The sequence below is a fragment of the Aotus nancymaae genome, unplaced genomic scaffold (assembly GCF_030222135.1).
Source record: "Aotus nancymaae isolate 86718 unplaced genomic scaffold, 86718_ANA_hifiasm-v0.15.2.pri h1tg000020l, whole genome shotgun sequence".
NCBI lineage: Eukaryota > Metazoa > Chordata > Mammalia > Primates > Aotidae > Aotus > Aotus nancymaae.
In genome coordinates, this window is record NW_026988432.1 from 56,152,828 (window position 1) to 56,172,172 (window position 19,345).

A 19,345-nucleotide genomic window follows, 5' to 3' on the forward strand; every position below is an offset into this window, starting at 1 on the left:
GCTCAGGTTTCTGAAATGCCAGGATACCCAGGTGGCTGGTAAAGCTGTCACAAGCTCCAGAAATGCCTGAATATGACTAATACCAGTGCTCCCAGCAGCCCAGGGTTTGTACCGTCAGTGAAACCTCCTCCCCATGGCCCCCAGGCTCCATGGTTTTGGGAGCCTGAAAACCTGAATTTTCTAAACAAGCAGTTCAAAGAGGATGGAAGTCTTTAAATCATTGTACTGTTTCTGCTTTGACAAACTAACCTTAGGCCTGAGAAATGCCCAGCCTGTTTCCTACCCAAGGTAACTTTCACATGTTTTCCAACAAAACTGCTGGTGCTTAACAGAAAGAAGAGAAACCTTACTTTAATTCTTTACTGCCATCCAAAATCTTAGAGACTCAATGTTAAGACCCACTGGTGGTAATATTGGAAGATAGACAAGGTAGAGGAAAAATAGTGATATAATCTGATATGCTTTTCTTCTCATTTAAAAATCTACTTTGAATGCACTTAATCAAATATTTATTAAACACCTACCATAGGAAAAAGTCATTTTACTTCACGGAGGTGAAAAGGAATGTACAAATTAAAAAGAAATACAGTTGGGCTTCTGGGAAGCCTCGGAAGTGTGTTGTCCACAGAGGAGGGTGTATGTAACCACTGTTTCTTGCCAACTGTCCATGGTCTGCTTCTGTGGCTGTTAATGGCTGCTCTCCGGGATCCCCAGCCATGCTATCTTGTTTGGGGAAGTGCCGCATGAGGCGGTGGTTGGCAACGGGAGGAATGAGGCCCCTGCTTGACCTACTTTGCACTGTCCCGTGTCCCATCAGCCTTCATGTGCACCTTTCAAGGTCAAATGTCAATCCCTATTGAAGCTTTAATCAACTGCTCTTCTGTAAATAAAATCTCTGTCATTTCCGCCTCCCCAAAAATGTTATCCATTCATTGTGGAAGCATGAGTTTGCAAATAGACAGACCTGAGTTTGGCACTGTCTGGCATTTACTCGCTGTTTGGCCATTAATAAGTTACTCAGGCTCTCTGTGTCTCAGTTCCCTCCCTGCAAATGGGGAATGCCAATAACTGCCCACTTAAAGAGCTGTAACAGTGAAAGCTGATAATTTACTTGAGTGTTTAGCAGCATGATTGGCATAGCACAGACACCGCAGAAATGTGGATTGAGTAAATGAATGAAAGCTAGCTAGCTGTCAGCATCCCTGGAGTCTGATTCACCTCTAGGGCTGGGCACTAGAAACCCAGCGGTAAGCACTTTTTGACTCAAATAATCCTTAACCCCACCTGTGTGATTTTTTTTCTTTGTGCACATGAAGCTATTTTGTTTTCCCCTGTAATGTACCAGCTACAGCTGTGGCAGAAGGGAAAGCTTTGAGAGGAAGTGAGCTTATTTACATTTGGGCATTATGCTAACCCCACTCTAGCCACTGCACCAAGTACTTTCTTTATATTACGTCTTCGAGTCCTCATAACTCTCAAAGGTACACACAGATGAGGAAACTGAGGCACAGAGAGGATGAGGAACTTGGTACATGAATCCAGCTCTGTCTGATTCCAAAGCTCTTGTTCTTACCCATTAAATCTTATGCCTCTCAGAAGAGCGGAGAGGGAAAACGTCTGATTGTACAGGAAGGATGCAACTGATGCTTTCCTTAGCTTGCAGAAGAACAGCCCAGGAGGTGGAGTGATCTTTGAACCTAGAAGTATGTGTGAGAAGTCCTCTGTGTACATAATTAGTATAAAAATCTTTATATTATTTGTATCAAAAACTAAGGTTTTCTTAACAAGGCTTCTTGGTTGATGCATGTAGAGATAATGTGAATATCTATTTCCACACTATCATCTGCCTTCAGCACAGTCAGTCAGCTTCAGCTCCCAATTCTCAATAAGGCAAATGTCTTATGTGGCTGAACTGGACAGTGAGCACTGGGGTTCATTAAGTGCAAGTCAACAGGAATTTTCTGGAAAGCATGAGATTACTTTGAATCCTGCAGATGCCAGCCCCACATAAGCCAATGCTAATCCATCCTGCTTTCTCCATCTTCCCCTCATCCTCAGGGATGAGATCAGCATGTACAGAAAGGGAAAGGTGATAGAGAGAAAAGGTGTGGAAGAAAACAGTTGCATTCAGAAATGGAGCTCCTTCTTCCCCTCAGTCTCTCATTCTCTCAGAATACCTGCTGGGTATTCCTGGTCTGGAGGCAGTGGAAGACAATGAATAGAAAGGGGGCGGCTTGGTTGGTTTGGGAAGCTTCTCAGATCAACTCACAGAAAGTGCGGTAAGCAACAAAATCAGGGAGAAATGTGATAGTGTCTCTGAAACAAACACCTTAGAGTTTCAGAATTGAGATTTTCTTTTTCACATAAGCTTTTCCATGAGTCAGAAACTTCATTCTATTAGAATAGACATCTCCGTCTTAACATGTCTACATGGGGCCACTCTTTTTCTGCAGCTCTCCAGTCTGTATCTCCATCCACCTCATTACTCATGCTAAAGACTTAGGAACATCCCATTCCTCTCTTTCACTCACTCCCCACAGCCAATCCATCAGCAGGTCCTGCCCACTCACACCAACCCTCTACCATGTGTTCAATTTCTGTCCACATCACCCCCAATGCCTACAAGACACAGATGCCACTTGGCTGCTCCTTTGTTTCTGGGCACATTGGGTGGGGAATTCCAGGGTCTTGGGCACAAACATGGACAAGCAGGGGTTGGCCTGGGCTCTGAATACTCATAGCACCTTGAGTCCATGGACTCCTCACCTCAGCAGAGGCTCGATTTGAGTAGGCCAGCCGAGGTCCCTGTTTTCAGGGCAAGGAAAGGGATGACCTTGATTCTGTCTCCAACTCTTTTCCTAAATGAGAGTGCCCACTTCTCCCTTCTCCACTGCCAGCATTCTAGGCCAAGTCACCAACAGCTGGTCCATGCTCTCACTGACCCCTTTCTGCCATCTATTCTCCTCCCAGCCCCCAGCGTGACTTTGTAAAAATATAAAGCAGAGCATCTCAACACCTTGCCTAAAACCTCCCCCTCACACTTAGAATAAAATCCCAACTCCCTGACCTTCTACCTCCCTCTGGAGGGACCAGGTACAGTGGGGAGGGGCACCCACTTTCAATGACTATCCTTGGAGTTAACAGCATGGGGTTTGGCACCAGACAGCTTGGGCTTGGATTCCACTGAGCTACTTTTTATTTGTGTAAACCTGAGCAAGTTACTTAACCCTCCTAAGCCTTAATTTTCTTGTCTATAAATTGGCGATGATATTGTAAGTAGCTGCTTCATAGAGCTGTTGTCAGGATTCAGTGGGATGTTTGTGAAAAGCGCTCAGTACGTTCACTTTCAATACTAGCTGATAAAAAGAATCATAACCATAGAAACATTAACTCAAACACCCAGGGCCTCATCTTCAAATATTAGCTGTTCATGTCCTTACTTGGCTGATAAGCCACGCTGTCTATAAACTAAATAACTGAAGACACGCTAACAATTAAATTAACAAAATAATAATACTATAAAATTAATAACTAGAAAATATCCAGAATACCATGGTAAGATTGTCTAAGTTTCTTTTTTTTTAATCATTTGAAGGGCTACCCTTTTTCAGAGTAAGACTCACACCTACAATATTCCTGACCTGCAACTGTCCAGCCCCTCCAGAGCTGGGGCATCCTGATTGAATAGGGGAGCCATTATATTTTCAGCTAATACTCATGTAAAACCAAAATTGATCTTCCTTTAATGAACACCCATTAGTCTTTGTTTTACCCAGTGGCATTCCTCAGACAGAGCAACTTTAAATAAGTACAGGTGGCTGCCTTGTTCTCCACTGAGCAGGCTCTCCTAGGGGTGAAAGCTCCCAGGTCCTCAACTCTTCCTCACAGCACGTGGTTTCTAGCCCCTATCATTCCGATGCTGCTTTTCCGAGCATGCTGGTCTGTGAATATCTCTTTTGATAGGGGCTACTCAAAGTAAACACTATCTTCAAGAGGCGGTCTTAGCATACTGAACAGAGTCGGATATTACTTCCCTTATTTTAGATGTCATATTTTTATTAACACAGTCAAAGACAACATCACCTTCTCTGGAAAACACATTTAACTGCTTCCAGTCAATTAAAATTCCCATGCTTCATGCACACGTCCTTCCAGCCATGCCTTCCCATCAACATTTATCTGTTTGGTCTCACCCATTTATGAGAAGGATTTTATATGTATTCCTATCTACTTCATTTGATTGACATCTTGATACTATTCTGGCCTCTCTAGAGCATTGTGGATTATGATTCTATCCACCACTGGCTAGCATATACAGTTTCAAGTCACACAGGCATTGGTTTAGCAGGTCATCCATGCTAGTCACTGACAAAGCTATTGAACAGGGTCCTGCCATCTGCTATCCGGACCTGCCTCCAGGCTCACAGGGGCTTATTAACTACCACTCTTTATCCTGATCATTCAACCAGTGTGGTGGACATACCTCAGGGTGACCCCTAGTGATTCATGCCCTTGTGTAATCCCTTCCCCTTGAACATCTGCTTACAGCCCACCTTCTGATGCCCTGAAATTCTCTTTATGTTAAACTACCTAAGGGTGAGGGCCATTTGGTTTCCTTTGTATAACTCAGGCTGCTGAGCACGACATCTTCCACATAGTACTTTCAACTTAAAACCTGTGAAAATAGTTTGTGACTAGAAAATACTGTTAATATATGATGCTGCAAATCTTGAACTGTAGACTTAATCTGAGTCAAAGACTTTTAATTTATATGGATGATCTGAATAACAGTAAAATTTAGAACATATGTATGTATGCATTTATTTATTTATTTATTTAGGAGATGGGATATTGCTATGTTACCCAGGCTAGTCTCAAGCGATCCTCCCACCTCAGCCTTCCAAACTGTTAAGATTACAGGCATGAGCCACCACACCTACCAAAACTCAGATTTTATAAGCAAGACACATCATTTCCCCGCTCTGTGGCCTTACAGTTACTGTGATGGCCAACCATCCATCTAATGGTAGCTTTGTGACCCAAAAGACTTGATCTTGGTTTCAGAGGAGCCCTATTTAAATTGCATTGAAATAGCTCAAGGACCAAGAAAATTCAAATTAACCAACCTTTCACTCAACAGATAATTAATGGAGCACCTTTAAGTACTGTCCACAGATTCTTAGTTATACTTCTTTTTAAGATATGGAACTTAATTCCCCTTCCATTGAGTGTGGACTGGACTTAGTGACTTATTTCTAAAGAACAGAATACAGTGGACATGATGGTGTGTGGCTTCTGAGGCTAGATTGTCATGGTAGCTTCCTTCTTTTCTCTCTCTTGAATTTCTTGCTCTGGAGGCAGCCAGCTGCCATGTTGTGAGGACATACAAGCAACTTCACACAGCAAGGAACTGAGGCCTCCTCCCAAGAGACTTGTGAACAGGCCACTTTGGTAACAGACCCTCCAGCCACAGTCAAGCCTTTAGATGACTGCAGCCCTGGCTGAGATCTTGACACAACTTCATGAGACATAGTGGGTCAGGACCACCTAGTGAAGCTGCTCTTGAATTCCTGGTCCACAGAAACTATGAGATGATGAGTGTTTACTGTTTTAAATTGCATGTTTTAGAGTAACTTGTTATGCAGCAATAGACAGCTAATACAAATTCAGAATTTTCACTTACCTTGTAGTATTGTAAAATTCTTGATGAGCTGACCATGTTTGGAGTCTACTAGCTTCATTTCTTCCATAATCACTGATAAGTTGGCTACTTCAGTGTCTAACCTCAACCTCATCAAATCTTGTTGCATCCTGAGAGAAACAGAATCCAAACGGATGTTGGCCAGGGTATTATTCAAGGAGGTCAGATCATCCGTGTGTTTGGTTAGGGTATCCGTGCAAGTGGTCCTGACTTCATTCAGATTGCTGGTCAGCGTCCGCAGGTGGTGGGCTGTGTAACTGATATTGCTAATGATATTCACAATATCTGTCTCAAAGAGCTGGAAGCGTTCCTCCAGTTGGTTGAACTTGATGGCCGTTCTATTCTCTGCGTCCTTGTGTAAGTCCTGCAGGTCTTTCAGGTTCTGCTCGTTGGCCTGAGAGATAGTGGTGATGTTCTCCATCTGACCTGTAAATGAGTTGAGCTGGCTGTTCATATCCTCCAGGGTGTCGTTGTTGGCTTTGGCTAAAGCAGAATTATTGGTAGCCAGCATCTGCAAGCTTTGCACTTTCTCCTTCAGCCAATCTGTGTCCTTCTTGGCTTGAAGAAAAACCTGCTGCAGATTTTGAAAGTCATTCTTGATTCGCTGGATAGCCTGGCTTGTGTCATCCACAGACCGCTGCAGATTCGTGATGAGGTTCCTCTGTTGTACCTGGGTCAGGTTCAGGTTGTTGAGATTCATGATGACCACGTTATGAGAATACATTTGGCTCTGCAGATTACCCTGGAGCACACTGGTATCTTGCTGCAGATTCGTGACATAGCCATTGTACGCCTGGAGAGTTTTGTTTACAGTGGTGATGAGGAAAGAGTTATTCTCCAAAGTTTCTTTTAGTTGACTCTGCCTGTCCACCAGTGCATCCCCGCTTGCCTGTAACTTCTCCAGCGTATCCTTGTTCTTGCTGGTTTTTTCTGTAATCTCACGAAGTTGCTGCCGGAGATCTAGAATGTCTGATCTGAAGGTAGAGAGTTCTGAGTTGGTGCTAATAGCTTTCTTCCCAGTTTGGTCACCTGGAATAAGAAATATTTGTGACTTAGATCGGTGGTGTGGAGAAGTGTTCAAGCAAGGTCAAAAATCACAAACACACTTAACTGGTATGCACTGTATTTTAGATGCAAAATTGGCAGTATAAGCAGATGGCTCTGCATTAGTAAAATGTACATATTACTATGTACAGAAAGGATGCACAGAACCAGAAATGACAAATTTGGCTGAACATTTTTCTCAAAGAGGGAGGGGGAATTTACTAGATTTTAGGCAGTGGGCAGGATGTCAAGAAGAAAATAACATTTTAAATTTACCAACATTTTTAAAAAATGAAAACAAAAATCAAGGAATAGAATATGCTAGGACCTTCTACTTTATAACTTAATTTCTACAATTCTTTTATGTAGTTTAAAATATTTCAAAAAATGCTCAGTAAACTATTTATATGACAGTTTTTAATAAAGGGTATTCATGGTTTTTTTCAGTCAGGATTGATCTTCAGATATTATTTGGTGCATAACAGTTTTTTGAGCAGGACATAATTCCAAAGTTGGTCCTTAGCTTTAAAATGTAAGCCTATGAATTAAATCATGAGAGAAGACTCAACATGCAACACAAAAATTGAATGTCCTTCTGGGTGAATGGGGAATTTATAGCAACATCATTCTAAGAAGCTGTGGTAATTTATGTGGAGTCAGGGGATTTCACTTAATGATTCAGTCTTGTCACAGATTACCTAATTTTTTCAGGTCACTTTCCACTGCTGTGAGCTTGTCATCATAGGTTTGGCGAGATGTCTCCATGCCACCTGTGACATTATCCATTTTCTCTACAACTAAGATTTGGAAAATGATGCATTAGTACACATACCTGCTCATATTTTCAGTTTCAAAACAAGAGATCATTTCATTATGGAACAAAGGAAGCAGATTGAACAAAAAAGTGTAATTGAAATCAAATATAGGGAAGAAAATCCATCCTTTTGGAAAAATAACTTGCTTGTCACAAAACCCAGGGGTATAATTTACTTGGTTGAGAATTGTATGTTCATAACTCTTCTTATGATTCTGTAATGCCTTGGATGTTTCAGAAATCATTTGGAACTAATTTTAAAATGTTCATGCATTTTAGAAGTCCCTAATTTGTTATTTCCTATCTTAATTTCCATAGATGGAATTTAAATAATCACACTGTGATAATTTACAAAATGTTGTCACTCATCAGCCTCCCTAACATTCTTGGCAGGTAGGACTCATTTACCTAGAAGAGGATTCCATTGGCAAGGAACACCTAGCTCAAGTCTATACACAAAATCGGCATAGAAGGGATGCAAAGTCAGGAGTGTCTGCCACTTTCTGTTATGAGTTCCACCACAAAGCCCTGAAAATCTGCTTTTTGTTAGTGACAACTGATTCTGTAGCTTATCAGTTCTCAAGTAGATGCCTGAGTGGTGTTTCCAAACAATGATTTGCCGAGAAGTATTTTTGGTAGTATTTTCTTAATTGTATATGATAGGGAAAGTAGGTAACGCCACTGATATTGCCATGTTCAAGATGAGATTTGGCTGTGTCCCCACCCAAATCTCAACTTGAATTATACTCCCATAATTCCCGTGTGTTGTGGGAGGGACCTAATGGGAGATAATTTGAATCATGGGGTGGTTTCCCCCATACTGTTCTCATGGTGGTGAATAAGTCTCATGAAATCTGATGGTTTTATCAGGGGTTTCCACTTCGGCATCTTTCTCATTTTCTCTTGCTGCCATCATGTAAAAAGTGCCTTTCGCCTCCTGCCATGATTCTGAGGCCTCCCCAGCCATGTGGAACTGTAAGTCCAATTAAACCTTCTTTTTCTTCCCAGTCTCTGGCATGTCTTTGTCAGCAGCATGAAAACGAACTAATACAGCCACGCTAAATAAACGCTTCAATTCTTACTCATTTTCAGAAGGCAGGAATTCTCTACAATTAGGAATTCAAGTATACGTTTCTAAAATGTTAAGTAAGAGGATGTTTCTCCAAAAGTGACTTGTATGAGATCCAACTTCCAGCAGCTTGGGATCAAGTCTGACTGTCCTTCTTGGTATCAACAGCTTTAAAAAAGACTGAAAAATGAGAACATGCTTTATACATTAATTATGAGCCAATGGATCCAATTTATTTTATTCATCACGTGTTCTACCCACGCATGACTGTGTGAGAAGATTCTCCTGGCTCCTCTCAGGAAGAAGTAGTAAGTTCCCATGTGTTGTGTGACCCAAAGTGAACTGGCTTCTTGGATCCTGAAATTGTCCCTGGAGAAGCTAGCTATGTTCTCCCTCAAGCTTCTATCGTCTGGTCATAATAAAATGTGTGCACTGCAACAAACACTCTCTCACACGAGCCTTTCCATGTGTTCTCTCTACCCACAGTGTTCTTCCCTTTTTGACTGAGCTAAGTCCTATTTGCTCTTCAAGACTCTGCTTGTCACTTCCTGTGGGAACCCTTTACTGAGGTGTGCCTTGCAGAATTCCCTTGGCAAGTAGTCCTTTCTCTGTTAGGGGACTCACTGCACTGTATTGTCATGACTTATCTACTATTATATCCTTTAGGGCAGGAAAATTTACACTCAGTTTCATCTCTCCTTCTTAGCTCAGTGTGTGGCACTTAGTAGGTAATCAATGAATATTTATTTATTATGCCACTTATTTTTAAAAAATTTTTTTAGATGGAGCTTCTCTCTTGTTGCCCAGGTTGGAGCGCAATGGTGCGATCTTGGCCCACTGCAACCTCCACCTCCTGGATTCAAGTGATTCTCCTGCCTCAGCCTCCCAAGTAGCTGGGATTACAGGCACCCACCACCATGCCCAGCTAATTTTTGTATTTTTAGTAGAGAGAGGGTTTCACCACGCTGGCCAGGCTGGTCTGGAATTCCTGACCTCAGGTGATCCACCTGCCTCGACCTCCCAAAGTGCTGGGATTACAGGTGTGAGCCATTTATTTAAATAAGTAGCAATCTGCCCGCTGAGCTACAGGGAATGCATCAACCCAGGAAAGCCTGAGCACTGGCAATGAGTATGACATTTCATTGAATAATTATTATTTTTAAAATTACTACATAGACACAGAGGTGTAGTTATAATAACCTGTATCTTAGGGTTGTTTGATGGGTACACATACTCCTAAATCCCTGGAAACTCTGAAGAATAAAATGTTACATATGTGTTTTTAGCAAAGCTAATTTTTAAAAACTAAAATACAGAATGTTTACAAGTTTAGGTTCAGTTTTGATCCTCAAATCAAAACATATGCCTTGGTTTGTCCTCAAACCACAAGCAGGAACTCAAGTCCTGCCCTTCTTTCCTGGAAGCCAAAGAAACCTCCAAATACGCTGACAGTCAGTTATTTTCTACCCTCTCTACTTTTTCTTCCATTTTAGTTTTGAAAAACAGAGAACTCTCATGGACAGATAATTCAGGTTTGTGTAAAATACAAAATGGATAAATACATTCCTTAAAAAGAAGAACAAAAAAACCTGTTGACATTTTCTTCTGTGCAGCAAGGAAACTATTTTCCCTGCCCACAAGTGCTAATGAACAGCTTACATGCATTGGGGGTGGGGGGGTGTCTTTGTTTAAAAATAGGATCTGGTATAAAGCTGGCAACTCTAGGATTACAATGCTTGAACCTGCTACTGCATAAAAATACCAGACTGGTGGAGATCCAGAACTCACCCTTGCTGTAACAGCACATAGCACTTTTGTTGGTTTTTATTTGGAATTTATTAGCACAAATTCTCAATCAGGAATATAGTCGCAGAGCCATCCTATGTTACCCTGGAAATTCTCAGTCTATAGACATAGCCCTCAGCTTGTAGACCATTCTCACATGAGAAAAATGAGCAGGATACACAGAGCAGCCTGGTTTCTCATGGGCTCCCTTGTATTGGGAACTGTTTCTTAATGTAGAATTTTTCTGCAGAATGTTGGTGTTTCAGGTATTATACCTGAAGATCTGTCCCTCTTCAAGTATCCAAAGTATAATTCTCTAGGACACTCTGACAAAAAACCTTTTCTATAAAAGCACTTAGGTATCATCCCTTGGCCTGGGCCACTAACTTCTTCCCTTGTCTTGACTCCACTTAAACTGTCTAAGAACATGTTTAAGGTCCACTCCACACCTCACTACCCCACAGCCACACCTACAACTTGATTCCACTGCACACCAACTCAACCTTTATTTGAATGATAATAATAGCCTCTATTTATTGAGTGTCTGCTCTTTGTCAGTACACTACACCATCACTGCAGTAAATCCTTCCAAATGCTATTTTGTAGATGAAGAGACTGAAGCTCAGAGATGTTCAGTAACTTGCTAAAAATCACACAGCTTGTCAGTGACTATGTGGGATTCCAGGCTGGAAGGTTTAACTCCAAAATCCATGCTCTTTCTATAACTCCATATTGCTTCTTTTTTTGGTATTTCTTTTTCCTAAATATGATATCCTCCGATAAAGAATCCCTTAAGGGGAATAATTAGGTCTCTTTATATTATCTTTAAAGTCATCATCACCAGATGTTTACCAAGCATCTGCCATGTAGGTGGCATAGTGCCAGATATTGAGGATATCGAGAGACACAGGCCGTGGTCTCAGCCCCGAGGGCATTTTCACATGCATTTGTACCAGACTGATCATGGCACCGTGGGATAAATACATCCTCTCTCTGGGGCCTGGGGCTTCCCAGTAACATCAGTTACACTCTCCTAGAATTTAATAAAGGCATTTCTACCTTGAACACCATTTCAGGTTTCCTTATAGAAATACAGAAAATCTGATTGTAGGGTGTTATCTTGGATCCTAAGGAGCTCTCCAGGACAATTCCATGTGTATTTTGAAAGCCTAAATAGTAATCCAGTTGTAAATTGCTACCTTGACCCAGCTTAGCAGCAAAGTAGACTACCAATGACTAGGAATGTTGAATTAAAGGGGATCCTTATTGAGAAAGATTCAGATTTTGGTCTTTTTTCTTTATCTTAATGACCGTAAGAAGGCTGCCTGCTGGGAAAGATAATGAAATAGGATTTTCTTGTTCAGGAAATATTCTGGAAGAAACACGACCCATTGAACTTAAGAGATGACTCCTGGTACGGAAGCTCTGTTGACTAATGATCAAAAGCCCAGGGCAGAGGATGTACCAAGCTTAACTGTCCAAGAACATGTTTTCTGCAAAGTGGCTGATGCACCTCATGGTCACGACCACTGCACAGACCCTGTCTGCGTGACTAAGCGATTCTCTGGCTTCTTCAGCAAATTCTCTTGAGGGAACCTCATTATATCCTGAATTGTAGCTATGTAAGTGACATGAAAGAAGTAAAGAACAATTTTGAGCGTAACAGTATGAAGCTGCCTTTGCCAACTCTGATAAATAAAAGTTTTTACTCATTTTCTTTCAACTTCTCCTTCAGAGAAATGCCTTATTGCACTTCTTTCATTGATTATTCTTTTCTTTCTTTCTTTTTTGTTAATGGAGAGGGTTTTTCTAGACTTCAAAGGGGAATGTGTGAAGGGAGAACTGGGTCTTGTCTTTCTGCCTCTCACAACATTGGGTCACTAGAATCTTACCAGCAAGAAAGAGAAGTCACTGTGTGAGTAAAGAGAAAGCGCATCTGGAAAATATTAACATTTTAGTTCATTAATGCTGTGTTTGGAAAACACAAGTGCATGTTGTATTATCTTTTTGTCAGCGGAGGCCTGAAGGTGGGGGGCACTGAAGGAAAGAAAAGAAGGGCAAGACATCGGCTCGTCTCCCCTTGTACTTGCTCCCCTGATCTCTTCTTCCTTCATCTTGGTGACACTACCCCCACAGAGCAGGCTAAGCCAATCTCTAAAACATGAAGTTTCCAGGTAGGGCTTTTAGGAGCAGCTATCCCCTACATGCAGATTGCTTAGAAGTCCCTGGGTGTCTATCGTTCACAATCCATGCATCCATCCATCCATCCATCCATCCATCCATCCTCCCATGAATTCATTCAGTGAACTTTCCTGGACACTGGTTAAATATCATGAGACTAGTTACTGGTGGGAGATATAATAAATAAAAGGTGGTCTCTTATCTTCATGGAAACTTACAGTTTGGGTGGTGACACAGACGAGTCCACTGACTCTAATGATACAGTGATGGGGCTAAGGGCAAATACCGGGTGCCATGGAACAAACATGAAGGGGCCTAATTCAGCTTTCGGGAGCTGCCATGTGTCTACATGAGACATGGAGGGTGGGAGGGAGACACTTTAGCTGGAGAGGAGAGAAAAGGTGCTGTGGGCAAATGGACCAGCACGCACAAAACATGCCAAGCCAGGAAGGGCTTTCCATGGATAAAAATGGAGGAAATATCTGTACCTTAACAAACTAACAGGAAAAAAAAAAAAAAAGAGGAAAAAAAATGCCTCTTCTTTGGTTCTTTCTGTGTAATTCTGAATATATAAATATCCCAGAGTTTGTTTTCTAGCAGAGGTAAAAATTACAAAATGTTATATATTTGCCAAACCACTCTCATCTCTCTCTCTCTTTTAGCAGTAAATGTGATTATGTAGTACTGAGGCTTAAGAGTACTTATTTAATGGCTGTTTGATTTCAAACTTCCTTTATCATGGCTCACTAGGAAAAGTCATGGAGAAGTGAGTAATGGCCTAAATAATCTAAATGAAAGGAAGAGAGATAGTCCCAATTACCTGGGACCCGAAAAACCCTCCTTTCTCTCACTAGGTTCCGACCCCACCTCTCTGCTCAGCGCTAATCATGATTTAATAGCCTTCCTTAATCACTTACTCTGTTTGCTGCTACATCTTAAAACCTAAGATGCTCCATGATCTAACTCATCACAAATGGATAAAATGACCTGGTAATTTTCCAGATTTTCATAGCCCAAACTAATCAGTTAACACACTCAGTGATGCATATTATTTTCCATGTACATGTTCTTAGAGATGGGGCTAAAAAGCCTTGACTATACTGAGGATTTTTAACAGGTTTTGCCATTCATTCTAATGGCTAGAGCTGTGTAATGTGGTTAGGAAGAAGTAAGGAACAGAGAGATACAGATACTATTTCCTGGGACCAACAACAGGACAGTTACTTCAATTACATCATCTTTGCTCATCCCAATACCTTGACAAATAGCATTATTATTGCCATTTTACAGATAAGAAATGAGAAACTCTAAGAGGGTATGATTCACATATGGGTATGGAGCCATGTGGAAGACTTAGCATGATGCCTGGCTCACTAGCAAGCACTTCCTGAGCATTCACAATTGTATTAAAAATGGTAGGATCAAGACTTGGACTGTCTGGCCCTGACACCCATCTGATTCCAATACACACTATGCTTTCTCAGGAAACTGCTACATGCTGGGAGAGAGGTGGGAGGAATTTCCAGCTGGAGAGAATTCACTTGGAATCATTCTTTTCCTAGGTCAGTCTGTGGGCCACAGAGCAGAGGGAAGACCTGATGATCCGCAGATTCCACGTCTGCCTCTGTTCTGAAACCAAATGGCCGTGTTTGCCTCACATGTCTTTGAAAAGAAGGTTTCCCTGGTTGTTTTCTAGAAAAGGGCTTATGTAGTTTGTGATTCTGAAACATGACACCTTCTACCTGTGGCCCCTGAAAGGTGCGTGGGGAATGTACTGCGTATGCAAGTCTGGAGGATTCAGGCAAAAATCCTGCCCTTACCCTAAACCAGATACGTTTAGGCCCAATGTCCTATAAAGTAGGGTTGAGGTGGTGTGCTGCCTTTGTGCTTAATTTCTACAGAGCAGTATTTTCATAGAGCTATATAAACAATAGTGACCACAGTGAATGTGCTGAAGAGAAAACAGGGAATTAGCTTTCCAATCCCTGGGTGAAGTAAGTTGTATCTCTGGAGATTTTGTGTTTTGCATATTCTCTGTCAATATAGTTTTTCTGTGTGCTGACCCCAGGGTTTCCATAAAGCCCCTGAGAGATAAGACAAAAAAAAAATAGAGGAAGAAGGAGTAGCTAGAAATAGGTAGGAAAAAGCAACAAGGGAAAAAGAAACTTTATAACTCAGAGAGGACCTGATGATTGTTGAAATGAGTCAAAAGGAATTACTATGTCCCCCGCTTTCAGATCTCATAGCTCTAAGTTCAAGACAGAGAGATGGAGTTTATCATGTTGCTATTTTGCATCTGAGTTGTATGAATGAAATACTTTGTACTTGCAAATATCAGTTTTCTCATGAGTAAATTAATGAAGGAACACTTGTTATTTGGAAGAAAAAAAGAAAGCATACTTACCTTTATATCCCAAAATGGCTACTGTGATTGTTAGCAAGGCACACAAAATGTATAATAATATGATAGAAAACTTCAGTGCCCAGTTATTTTTACATTTGGTACATTGTGTTCCTTCCTGAATACCTGTAAGAGAAGTCAAATTTTAATAGCAGTAAGCAGAGATGTAATTTTAAAATGTATCTTTTTGTATTTTGGTTCAAATATCGTGACTAAGAACAATATTTACATATGCCCTACTATACTTTGAGAACTATTTTAAAAGTATACACACTACTCGAGCAACATAAGCACTTTAATATTACCATTCTGTTGTTATAGCTGTATTTAATATGACTTAAAAATAGCACATAACTTTGTTTCATTGAATATGGTCATGCATCATTTAATGGGAATATAGTCTGAGAATGGCATCCTTAGGCAATGTCATCACTGTGTGAACATCCTAGAGCAGGGGTCCCTAATTCCAGGGCCATGGACTGGTACCAGTCTGGTGGCCTGTTAGGAACTGGCTGCACAGCAGGAGTTGAGTGGCAGGTGAGCCAGCATGACCACCTGAGCTCTGCCTCCTGTCAGATCAGCAGCAGCATGAGATTCTCGTAGGAGCACAAACCCTATTGTGAACTGCACATGTGAGGGATCTAGGATGCAAGCTCCTTATGAGAATCTGACTAATCCCTGATGATCTGAGGTGGAACAGTTTCATCCTGAAACCATCTCCTGCCCCCTGTCCATCCATGAAAGAATTAACTTCCATGAAACTGGTGTCTTGTGCCAAAAAGGTTTGGGGACCACTGTCCTAGAGTGTACTTCACAAACCTAGATGGTATAGACCAGCAGTCCCCAGCCTTTTGGCACCAGGGACCAATTTCATGGAAGACAGTTTTTCCATGGACCAGAGTAGGGGTGGGGATGGTTTCAGGATGATTCAAATGTATTACATTTATTGTACACTTTATTTCTATTATTATTACATTGTAATATGTAATGAAATAATTATACAACTCACCATAATGTAGAAACAGTGGGAGCCCTGAGCTTGTTTTCCTGCAAATAGTTGGTCCCATATGGGAGTGATGCGAGGCAGTGATAGATCAGAGGCATTAGATTCTCATAAGGAGTACACAACCTAGATTCACACGCACAATTCACAACAGGCTTCACGCTTCTATGAGAATCTAATGCCACCGCTGATCTGACAGGAGGCAGAGCTCAGGTGGCAATGCAAGTGATGGGAAATGGCCGTAAATACAGAAGAAGCTTCACTCACTTGCCTGCCACTCACCTCCTGCTATGTAGCCTGGTTCCTAACAGGTAACTGGTCCATGGCCCTGGGGGTTGGGGACCTTTGGTATAGACTGCTACATACCTAGGCTACATGGTATGACCTCTTGCTTCTAGGCTTAAACCTGTACAGCATGTTACTGTACTGATAGGCAACTTTATCTGTAGGCAACTTTAACACAATGGCAAGTATTGTGTATCTAAAGATAGAAAAGGTACAATAAAAATACAGTTTTATAATCTTATGGGACTGCCATTATTTATGCAGTCCATTGTTGACTGAAACATTATGTGGCATATGACTAGTTTCAAATCAAAGTCCATAATGATAATTACAATTATAATTTCAATTAAAATCTCTATATGACAAAATATTTAAACATTCAAATTTACTTATTTCAGATATTATTATGCCTACAGCAAATCAAATACAACCAGAAAATCTTAGGATTGGTCCCTTGATGTTTGTTTCAGTGGTATACTGAAGTTGATTTCTATTGGCTTGTAAGAGCCAACTGTTAAATTTGTAAGAATTTTGAAAACAGGTTGTGAAACTGCTGGTAGCTTGAAATCAGCCCTGGAGGGAGTATTTACACCATGAAAATTGGTAAACATTACAAATTAGGAAGACTCCCACTCCCTGACTCCAAACAACTGGTTTACCAGCATGCCACTGGTTGTAATGTATTATAACCTATGGCAGAAAACACGGGTAATCTTATAATTAACTGCCAAATATATAACAAATTTTGCTTATTACATATACTCAGGAAACAGACACTGACTCTTATATAAGTTATAATAGTGATTTGAATAATGACTGTAGAACAAATAGAAAAACCAGACATTTTTGATGAGAGGAGGTAAATTTTTACTGCTAAAAGGCCAAGTTTTTGAAAAACATTCCTGTCTGAGTGGTAAACCAGCATCATTGCTGCAAGTGACTCCAGAAGCTAACCTTTAAAAAGAGAATTTCCATCTGATAGATTTGAAACATACAAGAAAAAGACTGTGGATGTTTTAATGTGAAAATCACATTGTAAGGAGTATCAGGAGATTCCCTGTCTTCCTGAGCTGTTTCCCTATGTGTGTCTTACTAATAGCGTCCCCCAGGAGCAACAGCACATAAAGGCCTGATCTCCTATAATTGTGCTCAATAACTTTTGATGGGTAAGTCATGAGGATTAAGCCACAGTCAGTCGAAGTTTCTCTCCTTTGGTTTGTAATTTTACGCATAGTGCCCTTCAGTGAAAAGAGTTCTTCAGCTGTGTTTAATGCAAAATGATGAGAGAAACAGCATATAACAATGACTTAAATTTAGCTTTCAGGGTTCAACCAATCCTTCTGGTGTTCAGCACATCCCTCTGCCTGTAGACACAAGGGGAGAGGGTGTATTTGTCAATTTTATGACTTAGAGCAGTGCTTCTCAAACTTTGGGGTGCATCAGAATCACCTGAAGCACTCATTAAAACACATTGTTTCTAATTCAGGAGGTCTGAGAAGAGAAGGGGACTGAGAATTTGGATTTCTTTTTCCCTTTTTTTTTTTGGAGATGGAGTTTCACTCTGTTGCCCAGGCTGGAGTGCAGTGGCATGATTTTGGCTCACTGCAACCTCTGCCTCCTGGGTTCAAGTGATTCTCCTGCCTCAGCCTCCTGAGTAGCTGGGATTACAGGTGCACGCCACCATGCCTGGCTACTTTTCGTATTTTTGGTAGAAACGGGGTTTCACCATGTTGGCCAGGCTGGTCACAGCCTCCTGATCTCAGGTGATCCACCCGCCTTGGCCTCCCAAAGTGTTGGGATTACAGGCGTGAGCCACTGTGCCCAGCCAAGAATTTGAATTTCTAAGAAGTTCCTAGGTGTTGCTGATGCTGATGCTGAAGCTGCGGTCTGGGGACCCCATTTCAGAACAATGCTTCTCAAACTTTTACACATGACATTGTTGAAATGCAGGTTCTGATTCAGTGGGTCTGAGGGAGGAGCTAAGATTCTGCATTTCTGCAAGGTCCAGGTGATACCTGGTCTGAGGACTACACTTTGAGGAACAAGGGTTTAGTTTAGAAGCTGGTCGTGATGGATTGACCTTTGGTTAACTAATCCCTTGAAGATGAAGCTATAAAATTAGACTCATTGATCAAACAGACCTAGAGTAAATCAACTTCTTTGTGTGATATTTTTTCCATTTTCTCCCTCCTTTTCCTTTCTGACTTACTTCTTTATAGCCACCTGTATGTCTCAGCACCATCTCTTATGTCTAAAACTGACTTCAGTTTTAGCCCTGCCAAACCAGATCTCCAACTTCCACCCAACTTTTCTTATTGCACTCAACTACTACTACTATCCCAACCCCTCAGTCGGTTAAACTCAAAGACGCTGTGATTTCTTGTCTTGTACGTATTCTCCAATTCAGTCACCAAGCCCTGTTAATCTTCCAGTGGGCTATTTTTCATCATGATCATTATCATTTACAGCTTATTGATGTTCACTTACTGCCTACAGTGTGCCAGGTTCTGAGCTAGGTCCTTTACACACAGCATCTCTAATCCAAAAAAGGACTCTGCAAGAAGGCACTGCAGTGAGAGCCGAACTGACACCCCATACACGTTGCAGCCAGGACTCCAACCTGTGTGAGACTCCAGATGCCACAGTCTCTCCACTACACCATGGTCCCTCTCTCTCGTCATCCTTTCCTCTCCATTTCCCCTGCCACCACCCTAGTGTGAGATCTTTATATCTCAATGGAAGCTTCCTCTTCCATTCCCACTGATATCTAGCCTCACCCTTTATTAAAATACTGCTGTCCTCATGACATTTGCTAAAAAGGAAAACAAAACAAAACAAACTTTCAAGAATGCACTCTTAACTAAAGGGTGTGTGCATGCACACAGCCGCCCATGCTCCCCCGACCCACCACACACATACCAGTGCTTAAGCTCTCTGTAATCTGATGGTATAAAACGAAAAAGACTCTTTATATCCAATAAGGGTGAAATATTTTTGAAATTTAAAGATAGGAACATATAGGTAGATCCACAGACATGCCACATTCTATGCTGAGAAACCAT

General features: G+C 41.3%; 1 protein-coding gene across 1 annotated transcript in view; it reads right to left on the reverse strand.

Annotated features, from left to right (window-relative positions):
• COLEC12 (collectin subfamily member 12) overlaps positions 1 to 19,345 on the reverse strand; it is a 178,276-nt gene that overhangs the window by 16,488 nt on the left and 142,443 nt on the right. The window contains exons 3-5 of the mRNA XM_012445055.3: positions 14,999 to 15,121; positions 7,444 to 7,542; positions 5,684 to 6,730 (exon numbers count right to left, since the gene is read on the reverse strand). Coding sequence (XP_012300478.2) covers positions 5,684 to 6,730; positions 7,444 to 7,542; positions 14,999 to 15,121 — 1,269 coding nt within the window. The remainder of the gene's footprint in view (positions 1 to 5,683; positions 6,731 to 7,443; positions 7,543 to 14,998; positions 15,122 to 19,345) is intronic.